At 48.5% G+C, this 21494-nt stretch overlaps 1 protein-coding gene across 2 annotated transcripts in view; it reads left to right on the forward strand.

Moving 5' to 3' along the window:
- LSP1 (lymphocyte specific protein 1) overlaps window positions 1-21494 on the forward strand; it is a 50984-nt gene that overhangs the window by 19583 nt on the left and 9907 nt on the right. For both annotated transcript variants that reach the window (XM_064452510.1, XM_064452511.1), the window contains exons 2-10: window positions 6601-6753; window positions 10132-10221; window positions 13383-13578; window positions 14560-14682; window positions 17886-17929; window positions 18108-18189; window positions 18553-18693; window positions 19490-19570; window positions 20448-20562. In XM_064452510.1, the coding sequence (XP_064308580.1) occupies window positions 6601-6753; window positions 10132-10221; window positions 13383-13578; window positions 14560-14682; window positions 17886-17929; window positions 18108-18189; window positions 18553-18693; window positions 19490-19570; window positions 20448-20537 (1000 nt within the window). In that variant the 3' untranslated portion in view covers window positions 20538-20562. The remainder of the gene's footprint in view (window positions 1-6600; window positions 6754-10131; window positions 10222-13382; window positions 13579-14559; window positions 14683-17885; window positions 17930-18107; window positions 18190-18552; window positions 18694-19489; window positions 19571-20447; window positions 20563-21494) is intronic.

Here is a 21494-nt window from a genome sequence, read left to right on the forward strand (position 1 = left end):
CCATCCCATGTGCCTTTCTGGAGCCACTGTCTGTGAGAGGCAGGAGGGGAAAGACGAGGCTTGTGCTGAAGGAGCAGCCCTGCCCGTGACCCTCCTCTCAGGTCTGCTCCAGTCATTTGTGACCAGCTTTCTCAAATGTCTCTCGTTTTGCTTCAGGAAGCTATAAATTACCAGCTTCGGGCTTTCCCTGTCTGTCATGCCACAATGACAGGTCAATCTTTGTAGGGATTTAATGAAGGCTAAACCAGGCAGAGTTTTATACCTGGCACATGCAGATACATGGCTGTACGTCTGCACATCCCTCTTTGGGCAGAAATGGGATGTGCTTTTGTACAGAAAACCCAAGATTAATTTAAAAAAGAAGAGTTGCTTTTATTTTTAAGGGGGAGATAGGTGTCTGACATGCTCCATGTGGGTTTTTCTTCCATTTCTGCTCAGTGAAAGTTTGTGCTGTATCATATTCTGTTCAGATGCCTTGGCATGTCCTTATCACCCGGTGCGTGATGCCTTTCCTCGTCTCCCCAGCTCCAGTGGGTCAGGGGGGACAGGCTCTGTGGCCACCCCTGGGTGTGAAGTGGCTCTACCCTGCTGTTTGCATCTTGAAGGTGAGCCGTGATTTATAGGAGGAACAGGGAGATGTAGCTGAGATGGCATGGCTATGGGTGGGGTGGGGAAGCTTGATATGAGAAAAAGGCTGAGGGTGAAGCATATATACATTTTTTTCCTCTCCCCCCTGCCCCCCTTCTTGTTCAAACTCTGTAGCCTGGACTCTGAATGGAGCAATACAGCTGAGGAATTACATGAATGTATGGGAGGAAGAGGCTTGTGCAGCATCTCTGGCTGCCTTTGACTGACAAGCTGATCTTTCAGAGCTAAGATAACCATCTCCTCCAAGACTAGGCTGCAATAAAGTCCAGGCTGTGACATAATAATGCTCCATTTTAATTCTTTTCCCAGTCTCCCTGTATCGTAGAGCTATCCACCCACCCCCCCCCCCCCTTCCTTATGATGATTAGCCAGCTGTAGTCTTTGCTATTAAGCCACGTTTCTCCTAAGTCACAGAAAGATGTCCATCAAGAAGTGTAACTGTTGCCTGCCATCTGACTTGGTGATGGCTGTACTGGAGATGCTTTGCCAGCCCATGTCCTTGGTGTCAACAGCCATGGTTGCTGGCATTCAGCAGCAGCCTCTTGGCAGAGCAGTAACTGGGGGTCGGGATGCTGGCTGGGCTTCTGCTCCATTCCTGATATCTTCCTGGCTTCACGGTGAGCTTGGATAAGCCTTCGGGCTTAGGGACAAGTTTCTCAAGGAGTCTTGATACATGGAGGTAAACCTGGGTCTTAGAGGGATCATTGGAGAGGGCTGCGATGCTGAACTCTCTTGTGCCTAACACTAGCGCCTGTGGTGTGAGGCATCCCCTAGGACACTGCTATGAACCAGGGCAAATGTGGTTTGCAGGGATGGAGAGAAACTGAGCCATGGCAGCATGACCGTGTGTTGCATGCAAATGTCCTCGGCCATGACTTCAGTGGCTGAATGCCAGTTGTCCTGAATGACTTAAGTGGAGGCATTATCTGGCTATTTCAGCATACTTGACTCAGTCACACAGATACATTATTTGCTGTTTATAAAAGATTAATAAGTGATTAATTTGTTGGTGAAAGGTCAAACAGGTGAGGGAGTTGCTCCACTGTAGCCTTTCGAGAGCGTCCTCTTCTATTTCATGTGAAGGGGCGAGCTGTACATCTCAGTACCTCTGCCAATCATGTCTGGTGATAAATGCAATATGAAATAAAGACTGGCAGCTCTGATTGGCAGTAGGATGAACTTGTTGACAGTCCTAGGCCATATTCTTGTTTATGTTGCTTAGTCAGCTTTGGTAGCTGGTTGCTGGATGGGAGTGAGAGAGCTTTACCCTGAGTATGCTGAGGGATCTCTCACCCTGATGGGCAGCAGGGCACCGATATTGGTTCGGGCACTGTGTCAAGGCTGAGATGGATTATGTGGAAGGGGAAACCCTTGTACAGGTTTCTGGCATCTCCCTTTCCCCTAACCTCAACAGAGAGGCTAATGGGATGGCTGCTGGGGGATGCAGGGTACTCTTCCCAGTTGTTCTCTAGTTCATGTAACTCCATCTCTTGTGGGTGATATTTTCAGTGGTGGTAGACACTGTTGCTTTCACAGGTGATGGGAGCTTTACCCTTGATAGCAATAGGATTTGCACTGGGTTGACAGGCTATATGCCCTCTGGGAAACAGCAGCCTTCATGCCAGGGTTTGTACATGGCTCCTCCTAAACCCTGTTCCCAAAACCTCTTTCCCCATGAACCCTGGCTCTGAGGGGGCAGCCTACCTGACACAGGCAGCCACCAAAGTCAACACCATCCTGGCCCAATACCCTAGTGAGCTCAGGAGGCAGGAATGTCCAATGAACTGGTGAGGGTTCCTGGGTTTTTCTGGCACAGGTCTGCAAAGTCCAAAGCTTCTGGGAGGTATTTAATTTTCCTTTCTGGAATTAGCTTTAGTGCTGAAGGTTGGGTTTGGGCCAGCAAAGCTTCCTTTGAGCTGTCGGCTGTGCAAAAGACTCCTCGAGTCTGCAGCATTTCCCTTAAATGCAGCTCATCTGGTGCCAGAAATTTGCCTCGCCTGAATATTATAATCTCCTCAAGTGCCGGTGAGGAATTGCCCAAAGGAAACGTGACCCTTCCAGCAACACTGGCTTGTCTGGAGCAGGCGTTCGTGGCCATGTGGAACAGTGCAGCCTGTATAATTCTGTGGGAGGAGGAGGTGTTTTGTAGGGCAAATGGAAATAAAACCCCTCCCTTGGCTGGGGGTCCGAAGGGAGGTTAAGTCAAGAGCTGGATCTGAAATGGGCAGCCAGCCCTGGTCAGAGCAGAAGTCTAAGCATCCCAGACACTTGGCAAGCTGTGACTCTGTGGCCAAAGCTGAACTGAGGTGCATTCAGCCTTTCCTTAGACTTGCAGGATCTCCTCAGGAGAGATAAACCCCTTCCACAATGAGCGTTTCACCCCAAACCAAGACCTCCAAAAGCTATTGGTAGAGATGTAGGGACCGCATAAGAGAAATGACCAGGCCCTGTGATGAGGTCTTGCTGAAGCAAGTCTTGCCTGCAGCTCCTGGCTGCCAGGGCAGCAAAGCAGTCTCTCCATCCTCCCTTCCTTCTCCAGTCCCCCTAATGTTGCATGAGGGGGTAAATCTCCTTTCTCCTTGCAGGAAAACCCCTCTGTCCAGGCATGTGACTGGGTGCAGGATTGTTGCATGCTGTAGCTCATCTTGCAAGTCTTCAAGCATCAAGTCTTCTTGCTTTCCATTTCCCTGTCCTGTGTTGGGTGAAACAAAGTGGGGAGTTCTCAATCCCACTGGCAGCTACGAGCCTGCTTCTTCCCAAAACTTCCCCAGCCTGGGACATACCTCGGAAAGTGCTGACTGGAGGTGAAGGCAGAGGTACGCAGTATCAGCCTGATCCTGAAGTGCTGGGTAATTATTTCTAGAAATGGGAAAGATGGTTGTGCAATACTGCTATGGGCTGAGCACGTTGAGTTGCTGAATGTGATTGCGATCAACTAGAGCAAATGGGAGACTGCGGCCCCTTCTCAGAAAACGGAACTGTCTGGAAATTAAATCTTTCCACTTTTTTGCTTTGAAAGGCAATTTACCAGCTGACCCCCTCCTCACACTGATGAAGGCCTGGGCTTGTCCAAATTGCAATGGCACATTTGGTTTGCGGTCCAACAAACCCTTGTTGCTGACCCCAATGCAAGGACTTTGGCAAGGTTTAGTTTCTCATTTGTCTGGGTTTTTTTTTGTTTGTTTTTCATTGAAGACAAATATTTGTGCTGCTAGGTCAGTTGAAAAGGAATCGTCCTTTTCCTTCTGCTTATCGGTGTGACTACTGAACCCCAAAGCATTGCTTATTAAACTCTGATCTGCCACCGGCCTGGTTGAACATGAGAGAGAGAGAGAGCTTTGAATCTGCTAATAAACTGGGTTTAGGTGTTTGTTGGAGGGCAGTGATATTTCTGAACTCAGGGTGAGTGGGGGCTTTACCCACAGCTGTCATTCCTGAGAGGAGCAGGTATGGAGCTCACAGCATCGCAGCCCCGCCACAGTGCTCAGTGTGTCTGGGCTGCATCCCAGAGCAGTAGTGGACAACTCAGAGGCCAGTTTGCTCTGTGGCAAAGGGAGCTGGGAAAGGCATTTCCCTGTTTTTGCAGAAAAATCCTTCTCCCCAAAATGGTCGCCCCCGGCACTGTCCTCAGCCCATTCGGAGGATGCAGGGACAGAATAGTGAGCCGGTGAGGTCATGGGGAGAGAGTTAGTCACATCCAACTGGGAAAGGGAGAGGGCTGCCAACCAATGTTGCTCTTGCACTGTGGAAAGCTCGTGTGGTTTGGAGGGGACACTCCTCTGGGTTCCCCTGGGTACCCCATCCAAGCTGGGGACTTGATGCAGTGCTGCTTCTGCAGTGGCTTCCTGAGGAGCTGGGGAAGGAATTAAATTGAAATCTAATTTGTTCTGGCATAGATGTGGACCTTGCTTCTCATAACTGGGGCAATCTGGGTGAGCAGGGGTTAAAAGCCTTCCTGAATCAGAGACTATCTGGAGCTGTTGCACAAGTGAGGGAGATCATGGCAGAGTTTAATGAATGACTTCATTTATATATTTAAAAAAAATCTAACACAACAACACGGTGGCTTCCTGCCAGGCCAACAGACAAGGGTTTCTATGGGAACCTGGGTGAAAACAATAAATAGGAGTATGGGACAAGCAGGGTCGGGAGGAGGGGAGCCTGAGCTCTGGTCCGGGTCTGCTTTGTTCCCCATGGAGAGCAAGGTGGCAAGGGGCGATGAGGGGGAGGAAGGGGAAAGGGCGGCTGATTTTGCTGCTTGCAAAAAGACCTCACCCAAAATAAGGCAGGCAGTAATTATTACGTGATGGCAGAGTGGTCGCTTTGCTGAGTCTGGGATCCCCTTCATTCCCTGCTCCTCTGTGGGCTTGGTGGGGAGGGGTGACCTGTCTCCATCTGGCTCTGCATCCCAGCTCTGCCGCCTTGGGGGAGATGGAAGTTTGGGAGGGCAGGAAAGTGGGATCACTTCCAGCTTCCTGCCAGAGTGGTGGTGGGACCACTCTGCAAAGGGATGCTACTGGTGCCAAGCTCAGCGGTCCTGCTGGTGCCACAGAGTAAAATATGCTCTAAATCCATCTCCCCTGGAAAAGTTGACAAGGTTCACAGTGTAATTAGAAAAGCCAGATTTTTCTTGAACAAAATGTCTTGATTGATCTTGGGTTTTTTTTTTCCCTTTCCTTTGATGGGAGAGGGGGCATCTGTCCTGAACCACAAATGAAAACAGCATCTTAGTGAGGCCCTTGGTGAAGTAAGGCCTTCTCCCACAGTTCATAGCCCAGGCTGTGGGCAAAGTTGGGTAGGCTGGCAGAGCAGTGCTTCTGGGACAGCTGAAACCTACCCCTTGTTCACTCAAATTGGGCTGAAAACAAGTCTCAAATAAGGCATTTTTGTTTTTTTCATGTCACACCACCACCTGCTACTATGTAGGTTTATCCTACAGGCACTGCAGTCCCTGGGGTGTGCCCGAATGGGTCGGGGAGACACAGGTCAGGCTGGGTCCTGCTGCTGGCACAGGATTGCCTTCCCAAATCTCACGTGCATGCCTTGCATGAGAGGATTTCTGTAAATAGGCTTGCAAATGCCAAGCAAAACAGCCTTCGTGGTCTGTTTCGTACCTGGCCAAGCCAGGGTGAGACGGGTGAGGGAGCACCTGCTCCAGGTCAGACCTGCCCTACTCTAGCTGCCATCGCAGGCCCTTTGGGTTAGCGGTGACCCTGCCACCACAGCACGTCCCTTTCTGCCTGCAGCCTGGCTGGTGCCACCAGCGGTGAAGCAGGAGCCAATCCTGCATGGAGATTGGCCTTATCTCCAGAGGAGGAACGTAGCAGCCACCTTATTGCTTCCTTGGGGATGTGAGAGGCTGTTCTGCTGACAGAGGTAATAACCAGCAGCTGAGGTGTCTGGAGGAAGCCAGGGCAAGTTTTTCTTCTCTGTGGGGGAGGAAGGAAACCCTCTATTGCTGTTCCCTCTGCTCCTGGTCAGGCAGGAGCAGCTCAACTGCTTAAGGAAGCTCACCCCTAGGGTGCAGACCTTGCTCTCCCTGGGCCAAAGCTTGAGATCAAGATGTGGGATTTCTTGCAGCACTGCAAAGCTGCTTTGAAGGGAATGATGATTTCCAGTGGGCTTCCAGCCCATGGGGAGGTGGCTGGTCAGGGAGGAGGGTGATATGCACCACATCTTCCTCAGGGCAGGAGGAAAGGCTCTCTTCCACATCTCTCCCAGTCTGTGTGTCCCACCTTATCCTTGTATACCAGTTGGTCCTGCTGCAGACCTGTGCTGATGGAGGTGAGGATGTCACTTCGAGGACCACCACTCATGGTGGGAGCACTCATCTGTGGAACCCCTGTCCCTGCTTGCCGGCAGGGAGCCCAGGCACCTTGGTGGTCGGTATCACCAGGTTTTGCAGGCACTGCCTGACAGCATTAGGGATGGATTTTCTCTCTGCCTTGGCAGGCTGACAGCGCAGTGGAGCGTGGAAGACGAGGAAGAGGCGGCGCGAGAGCGGCGGCGGCGGGAGCGGGAGAAACAGCTGAGGTCCCAGGCAGAAGAGGGCTTGAATGGCACCAGCTCCTGCTCGGAGAGCGCAGGTCCAGCACAGGAAAACCAGTAAGAAATACCCACGGATAAATCCTGCAGTGACATGCTCTCTTCTTGCAGCAAAACCCTCCTGCGTTCATGGAGTGGGTGTCTTTCTTGTTTGGGGTGGTTTGGGGAGATGGGGAAGTTCCCTAATAGGTTTGGGTTGGGGGGATTTAGCCCAGGCTAACAAATAACATGTTGCTAGTTTGTTCAGAAAAAGCCAGAAACCCTGCTTTGCTCTTTTTTTTTTTTTGGCTGTAGGCTGTGTGTTTTACTGCCCTGAGAGTTTAAACTAGGACAGCTTGGGTAGGGCTGAGTTCAGGCAGGGAGTTCTGATCGCTGGGATTTCAGTGCCTGGTTAAATTTCAGCTTGTGAATCATCCTATGCCAAAACTAATGGAAGTTCCTGATGCGTGTGAAGACAGACACATGCCTGAATATGTAACACACAACCCTGGGCAGATCCCGGTGCTGGTGGCCGAGTGAGTGATCACCTCTCCTGGCCAGGCTCCCTGCTCCTCCCTCAGAGGATGCTACCCTGGCAGTGGGGAGCATGGACCAGCTCCTGCAGTTCACAGCTCCAGGGGTTAAAGTTAACTTGATGCTTTAATGGGGCAGATCCTAAATGGAAATAGCTCAGGAGGCCTTTATGGAGGTGCTGATGCTGTCAGAGAGGAAAACTGTGGAGAAGGAATACAATGATGAGACATGACCCCAGCATTCCACCTCAGCATCCCACTGCAGCCTCCCCGTGTCCACTGTTCAGCAGCCCGGTGCCATGCAGCATTGGGCCTAGCACAAAAATCAATCTGCACTCTGAATTGCCAAACTGTCCTAAAGACCCCAGTCTTCCCACTGTTTATGTGTCCAACTTATTTCTAAATATATTAAATACAATGGAAAAGTGGCAGCAGGATTTGAGATTACAGTCAGAGAGAAGCAGCAACTTCATTTTACTGGAAAAACAGCAAAAGCTATTTTTAAAAATCTATTTTTTTCCAGGAAAAGATAAATTTTTTTTCTCAGATACTTTCAAAATTATTCAGGACTTTTTTTTTTCTTAAAAGCATTGCAAAGAGGTTTCAGAATCTTTTGTGGAAATACAGCCAGTGATATTCTGCAGACAAACCCACTGCAGCCTGCCTTAAAAGCAAACAGAAGATCTGGAAAGTAATAATAATTTTTAGCTTTTCCAAACTCCCCTTCACATGGAGGCTGGAAAATAATTCTCAAAAGTCTTTAAAATGGCTGACAAGACCTTTGGTCTCTGCTTTACCGGAAGATGCTGTGATTGGCCTTGGGCACAGAGCAGCATGCAGCAGCCCCAGTAACCCAACTTGCAGGCACAGACATGCTGCTAACCCCATGGGACCACTGGCAGTGCCCAAATTTAATTGAGTGCTTAAACATCTGCAAAGGGGGCAATGACAAGAAGAACTCCTAAAATGCGGAGTTTTGCTCCCTGCTCTGTGATGCTTGAGCTTGCTGGGTCAGACTTCACCAGGAAGGATGTTTCTCCTCTGGCCATCCCCTGGTTTCTTCTGCAGCTGCTGACAGCCACCTGGGCTTGCTCATGCAGCCAGGGTCAGCCCTGGCTATTAATCTTCTGAAAAGCTTTGCTCTCTTATGTAAACACTGCCCCCTCCTTCCCTCTGCTCTTCCCGTACTGGGACTCATCCCATCCATGTCACTCCTGTTAGTGCTAACCCACCTTTGGTACTTCCTTGCACCAAAGGAACAGAGTGAAGATCCTCTCCCCCACCCCCACCCACTTAAAAAAAGAGAAATAACCCCCAAAATGACAGGTTTGCAGAAAAGACACACGTAGCCTTGGGAATCAGAGGGATGGACATTGACTTAGGCAGTGCTGATGGGGCTGTGCTGGCTTGGTGATTCCCCTGGGGTTGTGTTTGCAGAGGGGCACAGGGAAGCAACCAGTATTTGAACAGCATTCAGCCAGTCTCCCTTGCTACCTGGGAACGCTGTTTGTGGCTGCAGCAACAAATACCAGAGCGATTGTGCCTTGGGCATCATCAACACTGCAGCTTGCCTGAAGCCCTGACCTGGGACTCAACAGATCTGTGGTCCTGTCCTGGCTCTGCATCAAATTTCCTGAGTGTTGTCCTGGGGCATCCACAAGCTACTGCTACACACGCAGCAGAAGATAACTCAGCCTGGGCTGCAATGTCCTAGACCAATCAGTATTGTGCTCAGAAGTTTAATGGGGCGCTGAAACATGGCAGGGACCAGGCTGTGCTCAAACTTGTGGCTGAGCAGCCGTTTTTGGTGTGCAACCCCTGCTACCTTCCCTGGTCAGCCTGGCAAGGGCACGTGTTTTTCGTAAAACCTCAGCTCCTGCAGTCAGTTCAATATGAGATTCACAAATATCAGAGAAAGGCCCCATATTTGAAGCCACTGGGATTACAAAGGAGGCTAAGCATCTCCTGACACCTCCTAAGAGCTCAGAAAGGCAAAGAAGAGACTCACCCACATTTATGATGTATTTTGAATCTCTGCGTTTTAACTAATCTGTGGGTCCCACATCCTAATTCCTATTCCCAGATGATGTGACTGCCCTTCATCCCAAAAACATCTGTGAAGCCACCTCCTCAGGCCAGTGCTTGCAGTGTGGCTGCCCACCTAGAGGCCCTGGCTGGGAGGAGATTTTCCTTGTGAATGCAAGGAAAGAAGTAGTAAAAAACCCAACAAACCCCATGCACGGCCAGCCCACATCTGATGCCGGCCGCTGTGCGCCCTGGGAGGGCTGCGGCTCTGTACAGCAACAGGGTATTCACAGGCAGGAAGCCAGAGTTATGCAAGTGCATGTGACTGGCTCTAAGCTGTAGGGGAATGTGAGGATCCAACCCAGAACTTAAGCCAGTGTCCTAATATTTGGGTCTTTGTGCCTTCCTGATCCGGCAATCTGTTCAGGCTGACTCCTGCTGATTTCTTTTCTATGGGGCTGCATATAAACATAGGACAAGCAGCAACCGAGTTTGAAACACCTCTGGTCCAAACAAGCTAGGGCCAGCTCCTGTGCAGAAGAATACCATGGACTTCTAGGTTTTCATGTGCTGCTTGTCTTTTGCTCACTTGCATGTGGCCCCAGAGACCAGGCAGGCAGCGGGGTCCTCCTGCCAAAGACACAGAGCTGCTCCTTCGTCTTTATCTTGCAGTGATGCCCTGAGACACCCCTCCTTGCACAAGGGCAATCCTGAGTATGTGGCAAAGGCGTCTTTCCTGTAATGGAGTATAAGTCTTCAAGTGGGATTTGGGAGCAGTCAGAAGAAAGAAGATGTAATAAATGGAGGGAGAGGAAGAGGGTAACAGGCTGGGGCTCTTTCAGGCTGGGTTTGGTTCTTTTTCGCATCTCTCATCCTTATTTTCCTTCTTGCTCTGTTTCAGCTATGACTTTAAGCCATCCGGGACTTCAGAGCTGGAGGAGGATGAGGGATTCAGTGACTGGTCCCAGAAGCTTGAGCAGCGCAAACAGAGGTGGGTGGGGCACAGCTGGACTGAGGGGAGGGGAATCAATGTGCTCAGCTAAAAGACCATCCCTGAAGAGGGGCAGGGCAGGTCCCACGCTGCTGGGATGGATGCTTTCTGCCTGCTATTTGGGCTAGTGGGGAGGAATAGGCTCAGGGACTGCCCTGGGCTTTGGGGATGTTTGGATTGAGCTTTGCACTCGAAGCAATGGCAGCCTGCCAGGACACCTCGGTTTGGAGGAGTGACAACAGTGGATTTAAGCCACCTGAGCTGCTGCAGAGGCTGAAACAGCCTCTACCATAATCCAGGCTAGCCTAAAAAGCTGTTCTAAGTTATTGCTGCTTCTTGGCTCATGGCAGCATAGTGGGTGTTACGGCCCCAGCCCACCTTGTGCTTGACTCCTCTTTCCACAGGGCAAAATAGGCAGCAAAGAGCCCTGAGAGGTGCTTGTGTGCTGCTGTTTAGTCCTCATCTCCCATCACTCTCCCCTTGCTGAGCTGACCCAAACTCCTGCCTTAACTGCTTCGCTTGGACACCTTCTATCTGCACGTGAACTCTGGGACTCAGCTCTCTCAGCAGCTTGATTTCATAGGGAATTTTACCCTGTGATGACACAGCCTCTTCTTTACCCCCAAGACTGAAAAAATGCCTAAGGTTAACATTTACTGCTGAGCAAATAAATAGAGCTTGCTTCTTTCTTGCTTTTTTCTAAACACTGTAGCTAAACCACTTTGCAAGCTGTACCTTCACAGCCCCAACTCCACAAGCATTGCTCAAGCACCTTGCTGCAGCACTGACTATCACATCTATGAGAGCAATTAGAAATCAGGCTCATCTTCTTTTCAGCATGCTGCCTCTTCCTCCACCCCCCCTGCAAAGAGCATGTCTGGAGAGGAAGGCTGCTGCTATTCCCTTCTTGGCCTTCAAAAAAGAATTAGCTAGAAGGGTTGCATTATCTTCTCCAGAAATTTCTCCTTGGGTTTTTATGTGATGCTTACGTTTATTCTGTAGCAGGGCAGGAGGGTGCTCAGTGGGGCAGGTGGCACCTGTGGCAGGTGAAGCCCATCAGAGAGGGGTGGTGCTTTAAAGGCAGCAGCTGTAGGTGGATAGGCTTTTGGCTGGAGGCTGCCTGGGAGAGGTAGCTGAAGGGGCTCAGATGCTGTGGGCTTGCAGGGAGTGGGCTTTTGTAAAAGCTGGGCTTGTTTCTTAGTGGGTGGCTGTGCCCTGTAAAGTTCCTTTAGCAGCTTTTCCCTTTCTCCTTGCTTACCTGCTTTACCCAAAGGTCAGGCTTGGAGTGTGGTATGAGCCCAGGTAGGCTCTGTGTCTGGCTGGGATGCCCTATGCTGGGACAAGCAGTGTTGTGGCCAGGGTTTCCCAACTCCCCTGTCTTCTGCTTAACTGAATATGGAGAAACCCCTGGTTTCTCCATATGAAAGGTGTTTAGGTGGTGGCTACAGGTGAGGGGATGGAGGCAGTTGCTCTTCCTTGGATAGAGCTGAAATGGCTTGTGCATCCCCTGAGGGCTTGGTTTTAAGGCATGTTTTCTTTTTGGTTCTTGTTCCCCACTTTGGGGGGGGAGATCCATGACACCATAGGTATCAGCTGCATGCAAGGGAGTGGGAGCAGGGTCAGACTAGCTGCCTCCTATACAAAATTGCTGTGTTGCAAAAGGCATTCTATAGGCTGCATCATATCTGCTGGCCTAAATTTTTAATATGAACTTGCACTTTAGTGGGAGGCATTGCTGGCATCCTGGTTAAGAGAAACTAGTTACCCAGGCTATAAAACCTTCAGAGCCTGTTTGCTATTGGTGACTGTACTGTCATGGAAGGATGATTAGTAGCAAGCTCAGTGAGCCAGAGTATACATCAGCTTTTTCACTGTGTGGTCAGTTGGGAGGGCTGGATGGTGGCTGTCCTGTAAGCTGCCTTCCCAGAAGCAGAGAGGTGGGTGGAGAAGCATCATTTAAACATTTTTTCATGTTTTGGTGCTGGCTAGTGAGGCAGAGGCAGTGACTCAACCTTGCACTTTGGCAGCTGCCCATTAGCCAGCTCTGTAGCCTTGCTGTCACAAGCCAGGTGATTTTCTAAGAAATAGGTGGGAGGAGAAAGCTATTTTCTGGCTGGGGAAAGTAAGATGGCAATAACATTTTGGTGCATGGTTGTGAGCCAGTGAGAGCTCTGGGCTTACATGCTCTCACTGACTCTTGTGCCCAAAGGCGTGGGCTGCTCTGCTTTTGCAAAGCTGATTGCTTAAACATACTCCTGGGACTCCTCTTTGCACCCTTGGAGACCTGGAGGAATCCTCTTGTCGAACGCCACTGTGTTCTTTTAAACATAAGCCAAGGGATGATCCTGGCTGCTTTGGGGCTCCTTTGTTTTGCTGGGCTATGGCATGAGTAGATGTGTCATTTATTCTGGTGGGTAAAACTGAGGTTTGGAGTCAGGTGTGGATATAGCATTGCCTGCAAAGCATTGTGCCTTGCAACCAAACAAAAAAAACCCTCATGCGAGTGGCTGTGCAGCCTTCCCCTGCAGTTTAGCTTCAGCTAGGGAAAAGGGGGATCTTGGGAAGCACATTCATGTGTTGTTGGTTGGATCTTCCTCTAGCGAGCGAGAGGCTCTGTTAACATGGAAGATGAGTTAAGGAAGAGGAAGGCTGTGTTTGGTGCTCTGTGTTGAACTGATGCTGGGAACCGTGGGGGCGGTGTCAGACCTACGTTTGTGTACCAGGACCAGAGAGCATGCTGGCTGGCTGACCTGGGATTTTGGCAGTAGCAGAGCAGAGAATTGAGCCAGCAGCACATCGTGATTGTAGTGTCTACTCTGCCTGGGGTCTGAGTGGAGTCCAGGGCCTGGTGTTCAGGTCTGTCTGATCTCTGTTTTCTTGTGGCTCTTGCCTGCAGTGAGGATGGAAAGGTGCAGATACCTTCAGCTCTGCCACAACTCTTAGTTGAGCTGTGTCCTGGGTATTCAAAGTGTGGGAATGTGATGTGACTACTGTTACATCTGGGTGCCTGGAACTAGATAGGACGATGGAAGTGGCTGTGAGCCCTGTTGTAAAACACCCAGCAAGTTGTAGGCTCGGGGTAGCGATAAATTCAGATTTTTAGAGGTCTGAGGCTCATAACAATGTGTTTTGCTTCTTTGACCTCTCTCCCCTACCTCTAGGTCTCCACGACCATCATATGAAGAAGAGGACGGTGGTGTGAGGGAAGCTGAAATCAAACTGGAGCAGATCCAGCTGGATCAGGAAAGCCCGGAGGAGATCCGGGAGGAAAATGTAGTTACTGGGGAGGAAGAGAGGTTGTGCCAAGAGGAAGAACAGGTCCAAGAGCAGGAGGAAGAGGAGAGAGCTGAGCATGAGGTGGGATCAGGAGGAGCTGACCTTCTTTCCACAGGGCTGGTGGGAAAGCTGGTGCTGGGGGCTGCTGTCCAAGCACTCAGCTCACCATTGCTGCTTACACTGCTGGGTCTTGAGTCCATGTAGACGAGCTGTCATGTCATAACCTGGGGCTGGTGCCACTCTTGCCTATGTTCCTTCTCGGGATCACTACATGCAACTTCTGCCCTCTTCTGAGGGTGGTGTGTTTACTCCCAGAGCTTGTGGTGGTTTAGTCATGTCCCTGCCATACCAAGAAGGAAAGTGCTGCTACTTCTCCTGTGGTTTTGTGGGCAGTGAGTAGCTTGTCAGGAGAACTCAAATCTAAATTTTACTGCTTGTTTTTCTCTCCCCACTCTTTATCAAACCTTTGGAGCACTTTGGCTTGATGTATCTAAATCTTGCATTGCTCCCAGCGGAGGTTTTCTTTCTTTCCTCTTTTGATGAGGTGCAACTTCTGGTAAACAAGAGAGACAAAGCTGGAAATGGAGTGGTGTGCAAGTCCATTAGGGTGTCTGGGCTGCAGATATCTTCTGTTGTAAATGTTTTTGACTTGCTGAGGCTAGTATGCCTTTTGTATTTGAACCCTGTGTGTGTGACTCTTTCTAGCCCTTTATTCTAAAGGTAGCTGCTCTCTCTCCTTGTGGCCTCTAAATAAGAAATTCAGATTTTTCCTGTCTCAGTAGTGGTAAGAAATCTTTATTCACTGATGGAAGGATCCCTTTTCAAGTGTTTTGGGAACCTTGAACTGCAAAATTACTCTGCTATATTTTCCCCCCAAATTAACACATGAGCTTCTTCCTGGATGTTTCAAAATTAGATGATGTGAACTCAATGTTTCTGTGCTTACGTGTTTGTTTAGTGTAAAGCAGGAAGCCTGGGAGACGGGTTAAAAAAAATCACTTTTGTTGCATAGTAAGCACTTTGACCAGCTCAATTCCCGGCTTGTTCATTTTCTACACTCAGGAAAAGAAGAGAAGGAGAAATGAAGAAGAAGAAACACCAGAAAAACGTCAGAAGGCCCCAAGCCCTGCCAGGCTGGAAGAGGAGGAGTTGAGCTCTGACCACACGGCAGTGTGCTCCATGAAGGTTTGTGTTCCTGGGGCCCCTCTGGAGGCGATGACAGCCATCGCAGCAGAGCACCTAACTAATGATGAAGAAAGATGACCCAGGGCTTGCGGTAACATAGGATGTGAATCCTGCTATCCCACTCCTGCTACAGGCTGGGACAAATCACTTGATCTATTTCCTTCATCTTCCTTGGCTTTTAGTCTCCTCTCCTGCTTTGTGTGTTTGAGCTGTTGGAGGCTGTAACTCTCTCTGCCTGTGTATACTTTGCCTATCACGGTAAATGTCTGAAGTTCATTAAGGACTCCAGGAAATATTGTAATACTGAGAAAAATGTCTAAGCTTTAAGTTTGTGACTTTGGTCAAAGATGACACATGAACTTAATCAGAAAATGAAATTTCCCTTCCCACCCAAAAAAACCCCAAAACTTGAAGCACTGGAATTTCCCTATCTTACTTAGAATAAAATCAGAAAGTATGACTTAAGATTTTTTTTAAACAAACTGGGATTCCTGATCTCTGAAGCATTGTGTCCTTACCAGTCACATCTGTCTGCATTGATGCTCTTGCAAAACTTCCATTTTTAACACCACCTGAATTGCATCTCACGACTTCCGTTGCATTTGCTAGAAATCCTCAGTTCTGTGCATGTGCTTTTAAATACAATAGCTACAGATAAGTGGTTTCTGTAGCAAATGGCTTTTTGTCTTTTTAAGCCCTAAGCTTGTTGATTATAGTAGTGAGGGAAATGGTGAGGAGCCTGGATAGTCTGTTAATCTGCTGTTGCTATTATCTTCGCTTTTTTGCATTTCTATCTATGCTATTCGTTTCTTAGTCATTATTATTCTGGATGGGGAGGATTGTATGAGTGCTTGCTCTTGCACCAGTAAATAGATGGTGAGAAGAAAGTTTCATCATCTACAACCATCAGATTCTTGCTCTTTATGGATAAGCCTTTTAAAAATCAGAGGGCAGAAAGGGTGGGTTTGAATGTAGGCCATGTGCTAATGTTACATTTGAAAAGTGGGGTTGGGATGGCCAAAGCATATCGCCTGAGTGGGACCAGTGGGGAGACGTGGGAAACCGTTCCAGTGCCTTTTATGTGCTGAAATTCTTGTCATTACAACCCCAAAACACACATAACTTCCTGACCTGAGCTTAACTGCTGCAGCTATGATTAGCCCAGGGAAAGATTTAGAAATACAGTCTCTGTGTTTTATAATGGTGATGTCAGAACTCACCAATACACAAAGCCGAATGTAAAGCTGTTCAGGAAAATATGAGCTTGGGATCTTTCCAAAGGAAGGAGGCTCTTTACACCCCAGCTAGTAGTCAGGGCTTTATGTAAACACTAAGAATTAAACACTTTGACCACCAAGAAGGTGTTTTGGCACGGGATTGCTCAATAGAAACACTGCTTGCAGTGGAAAGACAAGAGCATCTGCAATGGGTGGTGAGGTCCCCTGCCAGCTGTGGCTGGTGGAGGCTAGGTACACATCTGGGGGAGGCAGATGTTGGGATGCAGTGTGATGGGGTGTTTAGGGCTCAGAGAGCTGGTGTGGCCTGGGGGCTGAAATGGATGTGTGCTGGCAGGGCGGAAGCCTTGTATCAGCCCTGTTTTTGTCCCAAGCTGCTTGTGAGCTCTGAGTTTTGAGGCTGGCTAAGTGAGCAACTGTGGTTTCTTCTGGACTTTAGAAAGTGCTTTGGACTGCAGAAATGCAGGACTCTCTCTGTAAGAAATTGCCCTACAGAGCAGAGGTGGTGGTCTCTAAATAGCTTAGGAAAAGTTTGTTTCCACCTAGATTGTCATGCTGAGATCTACTAACACCTACAACCTGTTTCTAGGTCCCTGTGTGTTTAACTTGATGCTAATTTATGACCTTTTGGAAGCACCTGTGGGTGGTTTGTATCTGCACAGCATCTCTCTGGCAGGGTTAGCAAGATTTTCTCCTATTGATATCTTATCTACTGTGGTTAAGAAGCTAAGACATGGGCAGGGATCTGCCTGATTTGCCTTTCAGGTGCTGTTATGCCCCATGAGATGCCAGCCTGCCTATCAATGTCCCAGAAGGATGGGCAACTCAGTTTCTGAAGTCATGGCTCAGGCAAGCACCAAGTCCTCCAGCACCAAGCAAGGGAGCAAGCTGGAGGGACATCTGTCATGCTGTTCTGTTGGGACCTCACAGAGCGACTCTCCCTAGCGCATCTCTATTAGCCAGTGTTGCACTGTCTGGTGGTTGTGCTCTTCTCTAACAGGCTCTTGGGCACAGCTGTTAAATGTGTTCTCTCTGTGACACTCTCTTGTCTTCTGCTCAGCTAAAATTTAGCACCAGCATCCTGAAAGTGTCTTAAAATGAGCACTTAGTGCTGCTTTTTATCTGCTGACTTGATAGGTGATGTTTTCCATGGCACAGGCAGCAGCATACAGGGAGACAAGACTCCTTGTTACTTGGTTGTTGCTCCTTGGCTCTGTAGGAGCTGCTGTTAAGAAATAACCTTCCCTTTGACTTTCTCTCCATGTTCTTGTTTTCTGCAGCACAAAAGAGTTCTGAGGTTTAGCAACAATTCAGCTTTCCTTTATTCAGTGGCTGTGAAGTGTTTGGTTGCCTTCCTGTCTTGGTCAAAGAGTTATTGCATAGGAGCATCTTGTGCAAAACTCCTTCCTGATGGCTTGACCTGAAGGGCTGCCTTGCAGGTGGCTCCAGATGCTGGCTTGTCCATCTGTGCAGTTCTCTGGTGTCAATAAGCTGTGATGTAACTCATGCCTGTGCTTCTCTCATGCTTGGATCCTCTTCTGCAGATGTGGCTGGCAGTGCATCTAGTTTTCTCCCTCATCTTTCCACACTTGTCACTTTCTCCATTGTGTCTGGCTAGGAAACCAAGTGTCTGTGAAAGATACCTGGTCCCTGAGCAGGGAAAATGGTCTTGGTTGCTGTTTCAGCTGTCAGTCAAGCTGCACATTGTTGGTTTGCCCCTGAAACTGGTTGGGCTGCTACTGTGCACTGGTGGTTTTTGTTGGGATTCTAGTCACCTGCCTTGGAAAGGAGAAGGAAAAAAGGGGTGCTCAGTGTGGGAATGTGGGACTGAGTGAGGCATTTCTAAGCAAAATCTGGGTGAGGGAGCAGGGAAGAGAAATATTTGGATTATGGTCAGCCAAGGTGACCTACAACCATCTGAGGCCCATGGAGAAAAGTAATACCTTCATCTTTTCTCTCCCACTTTAGATCACGGACAGAACTGAGTCACTGAACCGCTCAATAAAGAAAAGGTATCTCTAGGGTTGATGTGGGCCTTGGGGTAAAGCAGGTCTCTTCCTTCAAATGGAGGATGCCAGAGGGCCCTGCTGTGGGTATGGGCAGGAGTGACAGGCTGCCTGTGGCCCTCAAAGTCCTTCCTTCTGCCTGAGGTACCAGGGGATCACCTTAATCCTCTTCTTGCTTCTCCAGTAACAGCATAAAGAAGTCCCAGCCTCCCCTCCCTGTGTCGAAGATTGATGACAGGCTGGAGCAGTACACGCAGGCTATTGAGGTGGGCACTCTGTGTTGTGTCTCTGCCCCCACCCTCCAAGGAGCCCTCTTTGGATGTTGCTCTCCCACCACGCCTTAGTCTCACCATCTGGGAGGTGACAACTGAATCATCTCCTCTTAGATGGGAGCAGCCTTTTCTCCTGTCTCTATATCCCTTCACAGCATAAAGTAGGTTTCTTTAGCAAGCTGCCCCATCCTTTTTTCTCATGTTTCTTGTTTAAAGTGTGGGAGCATCTGGCAGGAAGTAGCAAGACCCTGAAAGTCTCCTTTTACAACCCCTCATCCCTGAGGACCTCCAATTACAGGGGTGGGACGGGGGAAGCGCACTCTCCCTGATGGTGATCTTTCTCCATTTATTTTCCAGACATCTACAAAGGCTCCCAAACCTGTCCGACAGCCCTCTCTCGACCTTCCCACCACGAGTATGATGGTAGCCAGTACAAAAAGCCTCTGGGAGACTGGAGAGGTCGCAGCTCAGTCTGCCATGAAGTCCCTGCCCTGTAAGGTATGGCACTCATGGGACTTGCCTTGCTTGTACAAGGGAAGAGGGGCTGGCCTCCAGGCACAATGTGCATTACAGTTGGGTTAGTCTGCTGGTGTGGCTCACTGGTGGTGCCTACCAGCTCCAAAGACATCTATATTAGAGATGTGGTCGTCTTCATCAGCATTCAAGGCCTTGTACCTCAGCTTTGCTTCATCTGTGCTAGGGTCATAAATTGTTCCTTGGTAGTACAGCTAGGAAAGCCTCTGTGATGCTGTTTGAGGCTCTGCTTTGAAATGAGAATAAATTCCGCTGGAATGGAAAATGTGTATGTCTTCTGCAGGGGCTAGGACTGAGCTCCACTTATTCAGCACAAGTTGGACCTAGTACCAAGATGATAAATTTTATAAAATTGGAAAATGCAGAAAGTATTAGGTGTTGCTCTCAATTTCACTTTCTGGTCGTTGTGAGCAAGGCTGATTCTGTAACACGTGGGTTGCAAGTCTGTTTATGTGAGCAAAATTTCTTCCACATAAAAAAAGTCTTGATGTTAACATGTCTTAAATAGTTAACAAACTTAAGAAAATAAAGACCTTGGATCTTCTGTTGAAGAGAGTGAGAGAGCGCTAAAATTAAGATATACTAGGAATAGGAAGAAGTTTTGAGTCATGGGTTTTAGCTGTAGCTGTCATAGGTCAGATGATATGATATTATAATTAAAAAAGGAGGTCAGATGTGTGGGTTTGAAAGGGATATGAACAAATAAATGCAGGTTCAGCAGCTTTAGCAGTGAAGGGTAATGAGAACATCATCTTCTCAGGATATTGTGGCTGGAGACATCGTGAGTAAAAGAAGCCTTTGGGAACAGAAGGGCAATCCCAAACCAGAGACCAATATCAAGGTGAGTTAGTACCTGTGCAAGTATGAAAGCACTTGCTCAGCTGTGAAAAAGAAAAGGGCTCTTAGCTGGGTTGGAAGCATTGAAGATGGTGATGTTCTGTAGGGACAAGGGCTGCCTGTATCTACCAATGCAATTGCATACCGAAGAGCTCTTCCTAACAGTGAGCCGCTAAAGCTTCAGCCCTAGTAAAAATGGGGGCAAAAGTCATATTATAATCAGTAATATTGAAGGGTATCTTGAATAGCATGTTGTACTTGGGCCATGGGTTGGGAGTCCCAGCCTTCTAGGCTAAAATTGATCTGCAAATGGGAGTCACTTTGCTCTTGCTATGCTTCTTAATCTTCAGAGTAAAGAAAACATGCAAAATTAAGTGTAAGTGAACCTAAGACAGTATCAACATTTGGGGTTTGTGCCTACTGGCATGCTTGTGGGAACACCTATCAAAATGCAGCAAGCAGCTGCTGCTTGAACTGTCCAGGCTGGGAGAGGAAGAACAAAGTGCCTTGCCTTTCCTGGAAGGTACTGCTGCCACTATGCTGTAAATGAAAGTGGCTCTTGGTATGGGTGAAACCAACCCTGGCTTGGAACTGGGGCTGTTGGACGAGCTCTACCTCATGATGCCTGGCATTGCATCTTCCCTTTCCCATTACACATTCCATGCTTGCTGCGTTACCTTATGCTTGTAGAAAGTGGTGGTCAGTCTGTGCAAAGAGTTTATGTGGAGGGGGCAAGAAGGCAGTACAGAGCAGGCTGTCGCCAAGCCCTCTGGGATCAGACAACTGTATCATGTGCTCCTCTGGCTTCAGTTATCTGATCTTGACTGAGTATTTGAGGGAGAAAAATGCTGACTTTGGGTCTTTCTTTCTCTCCTGTTCAGTCCACTACTTCTGGCAAAAAATATAAATTTGTTGCAACAGGCCATGGCCAGTACAAGAAGGTGTTGATAGATGATGCTGCAGAGCAATAGCGTGCCTGGAGAACTCATTAAGCAGGTAGGTGAGGTATGACCTTGCACTGTGTAACAAAATCCTGGTGGTGTTCTGGTGCGACATTGGGGTTATTTCTGCCAGCTATGTGTTGGTTGAGTTGGAAGGTACTGTATGGTAACAGCTGGAGCCTTGCTTCTGTGCAAACACCTGACTTTCTGAGCTGGAAGGGAGTGGGTACAGAGTGGGAATTTGTTTTTGTCTTTGACTTTCTGATGCTGCTAGGAAGCTGGATACCTCTGTTAGTTTAATGTGCAGAATAAGTCCTGTAGCTACTGCTGTTAGGGTGAAGATGCCTTTGCCTTTGCTAGTTCAAAGGAACAGCCATCTGCTGGTTTTTCTTATGCTTTCTTATGTTGCAAGGAGAAGTAGGTAGCTGGAGGTAATTCTGGCTGAGCATGGGGGGCTGATGTACTCCTGAAATTCAGATGCTTCTAGGGTCTAATTCCTGGATTTACTGAATTAATCAGGGGAAAAACTTTTAATGATTTCAGTAACCTCTTGGAACCAGCCCATAATAGGGTTGTAGTAGGGAGGGCATGAACATTGCTGTGCTGGGTACACCAACAGAGCAGAAAGGTCAATCCTCTGACATGTAGCAAGGGGGAAGGCAGAGCTGGGTTGCTGTCTGTGCCCTCTTGAAACGGTCTTTGGATCTCATGTTCATGTTGTGTTTATGTTAATAGATATCCTGGTGTTACTTTGAGTGGTTGATAGTAGAGGGTTGCAGCAATAAGGAGGAATGGCATAGAGTGAGGCGATAACTGGTTGGATCCAACTGGGCAGCATCTGGCACTATGAGAGGAGAGGAAGTTGTCGGGGGTGAAAACAATCTCATTCTCTTTTTTCCTACTATAAAAAAGAAGCTTTATTTCATAGCCAAGCATACAAATAGCTCTGTCTGCTACAAAACACCTTTTGTTTTTGAATTCTTCTGG

The sequence above is a fragment of the Phalacrocorax carbo genome, chromosome 5 (genome assembly GCF_963921805.1).
Source record: "Phalacrocorax carbo chromosome 5, bPhaCar2.1, whole genome shotgun sequence".
In the NCBI taxonomy this organism is placed as follows: Eukaryota; Metazoa; Chordata; class Aves; order Suliformes; family Phalacrocoracidae; genus Phalacrocorax; species Phalacrocorax carbo.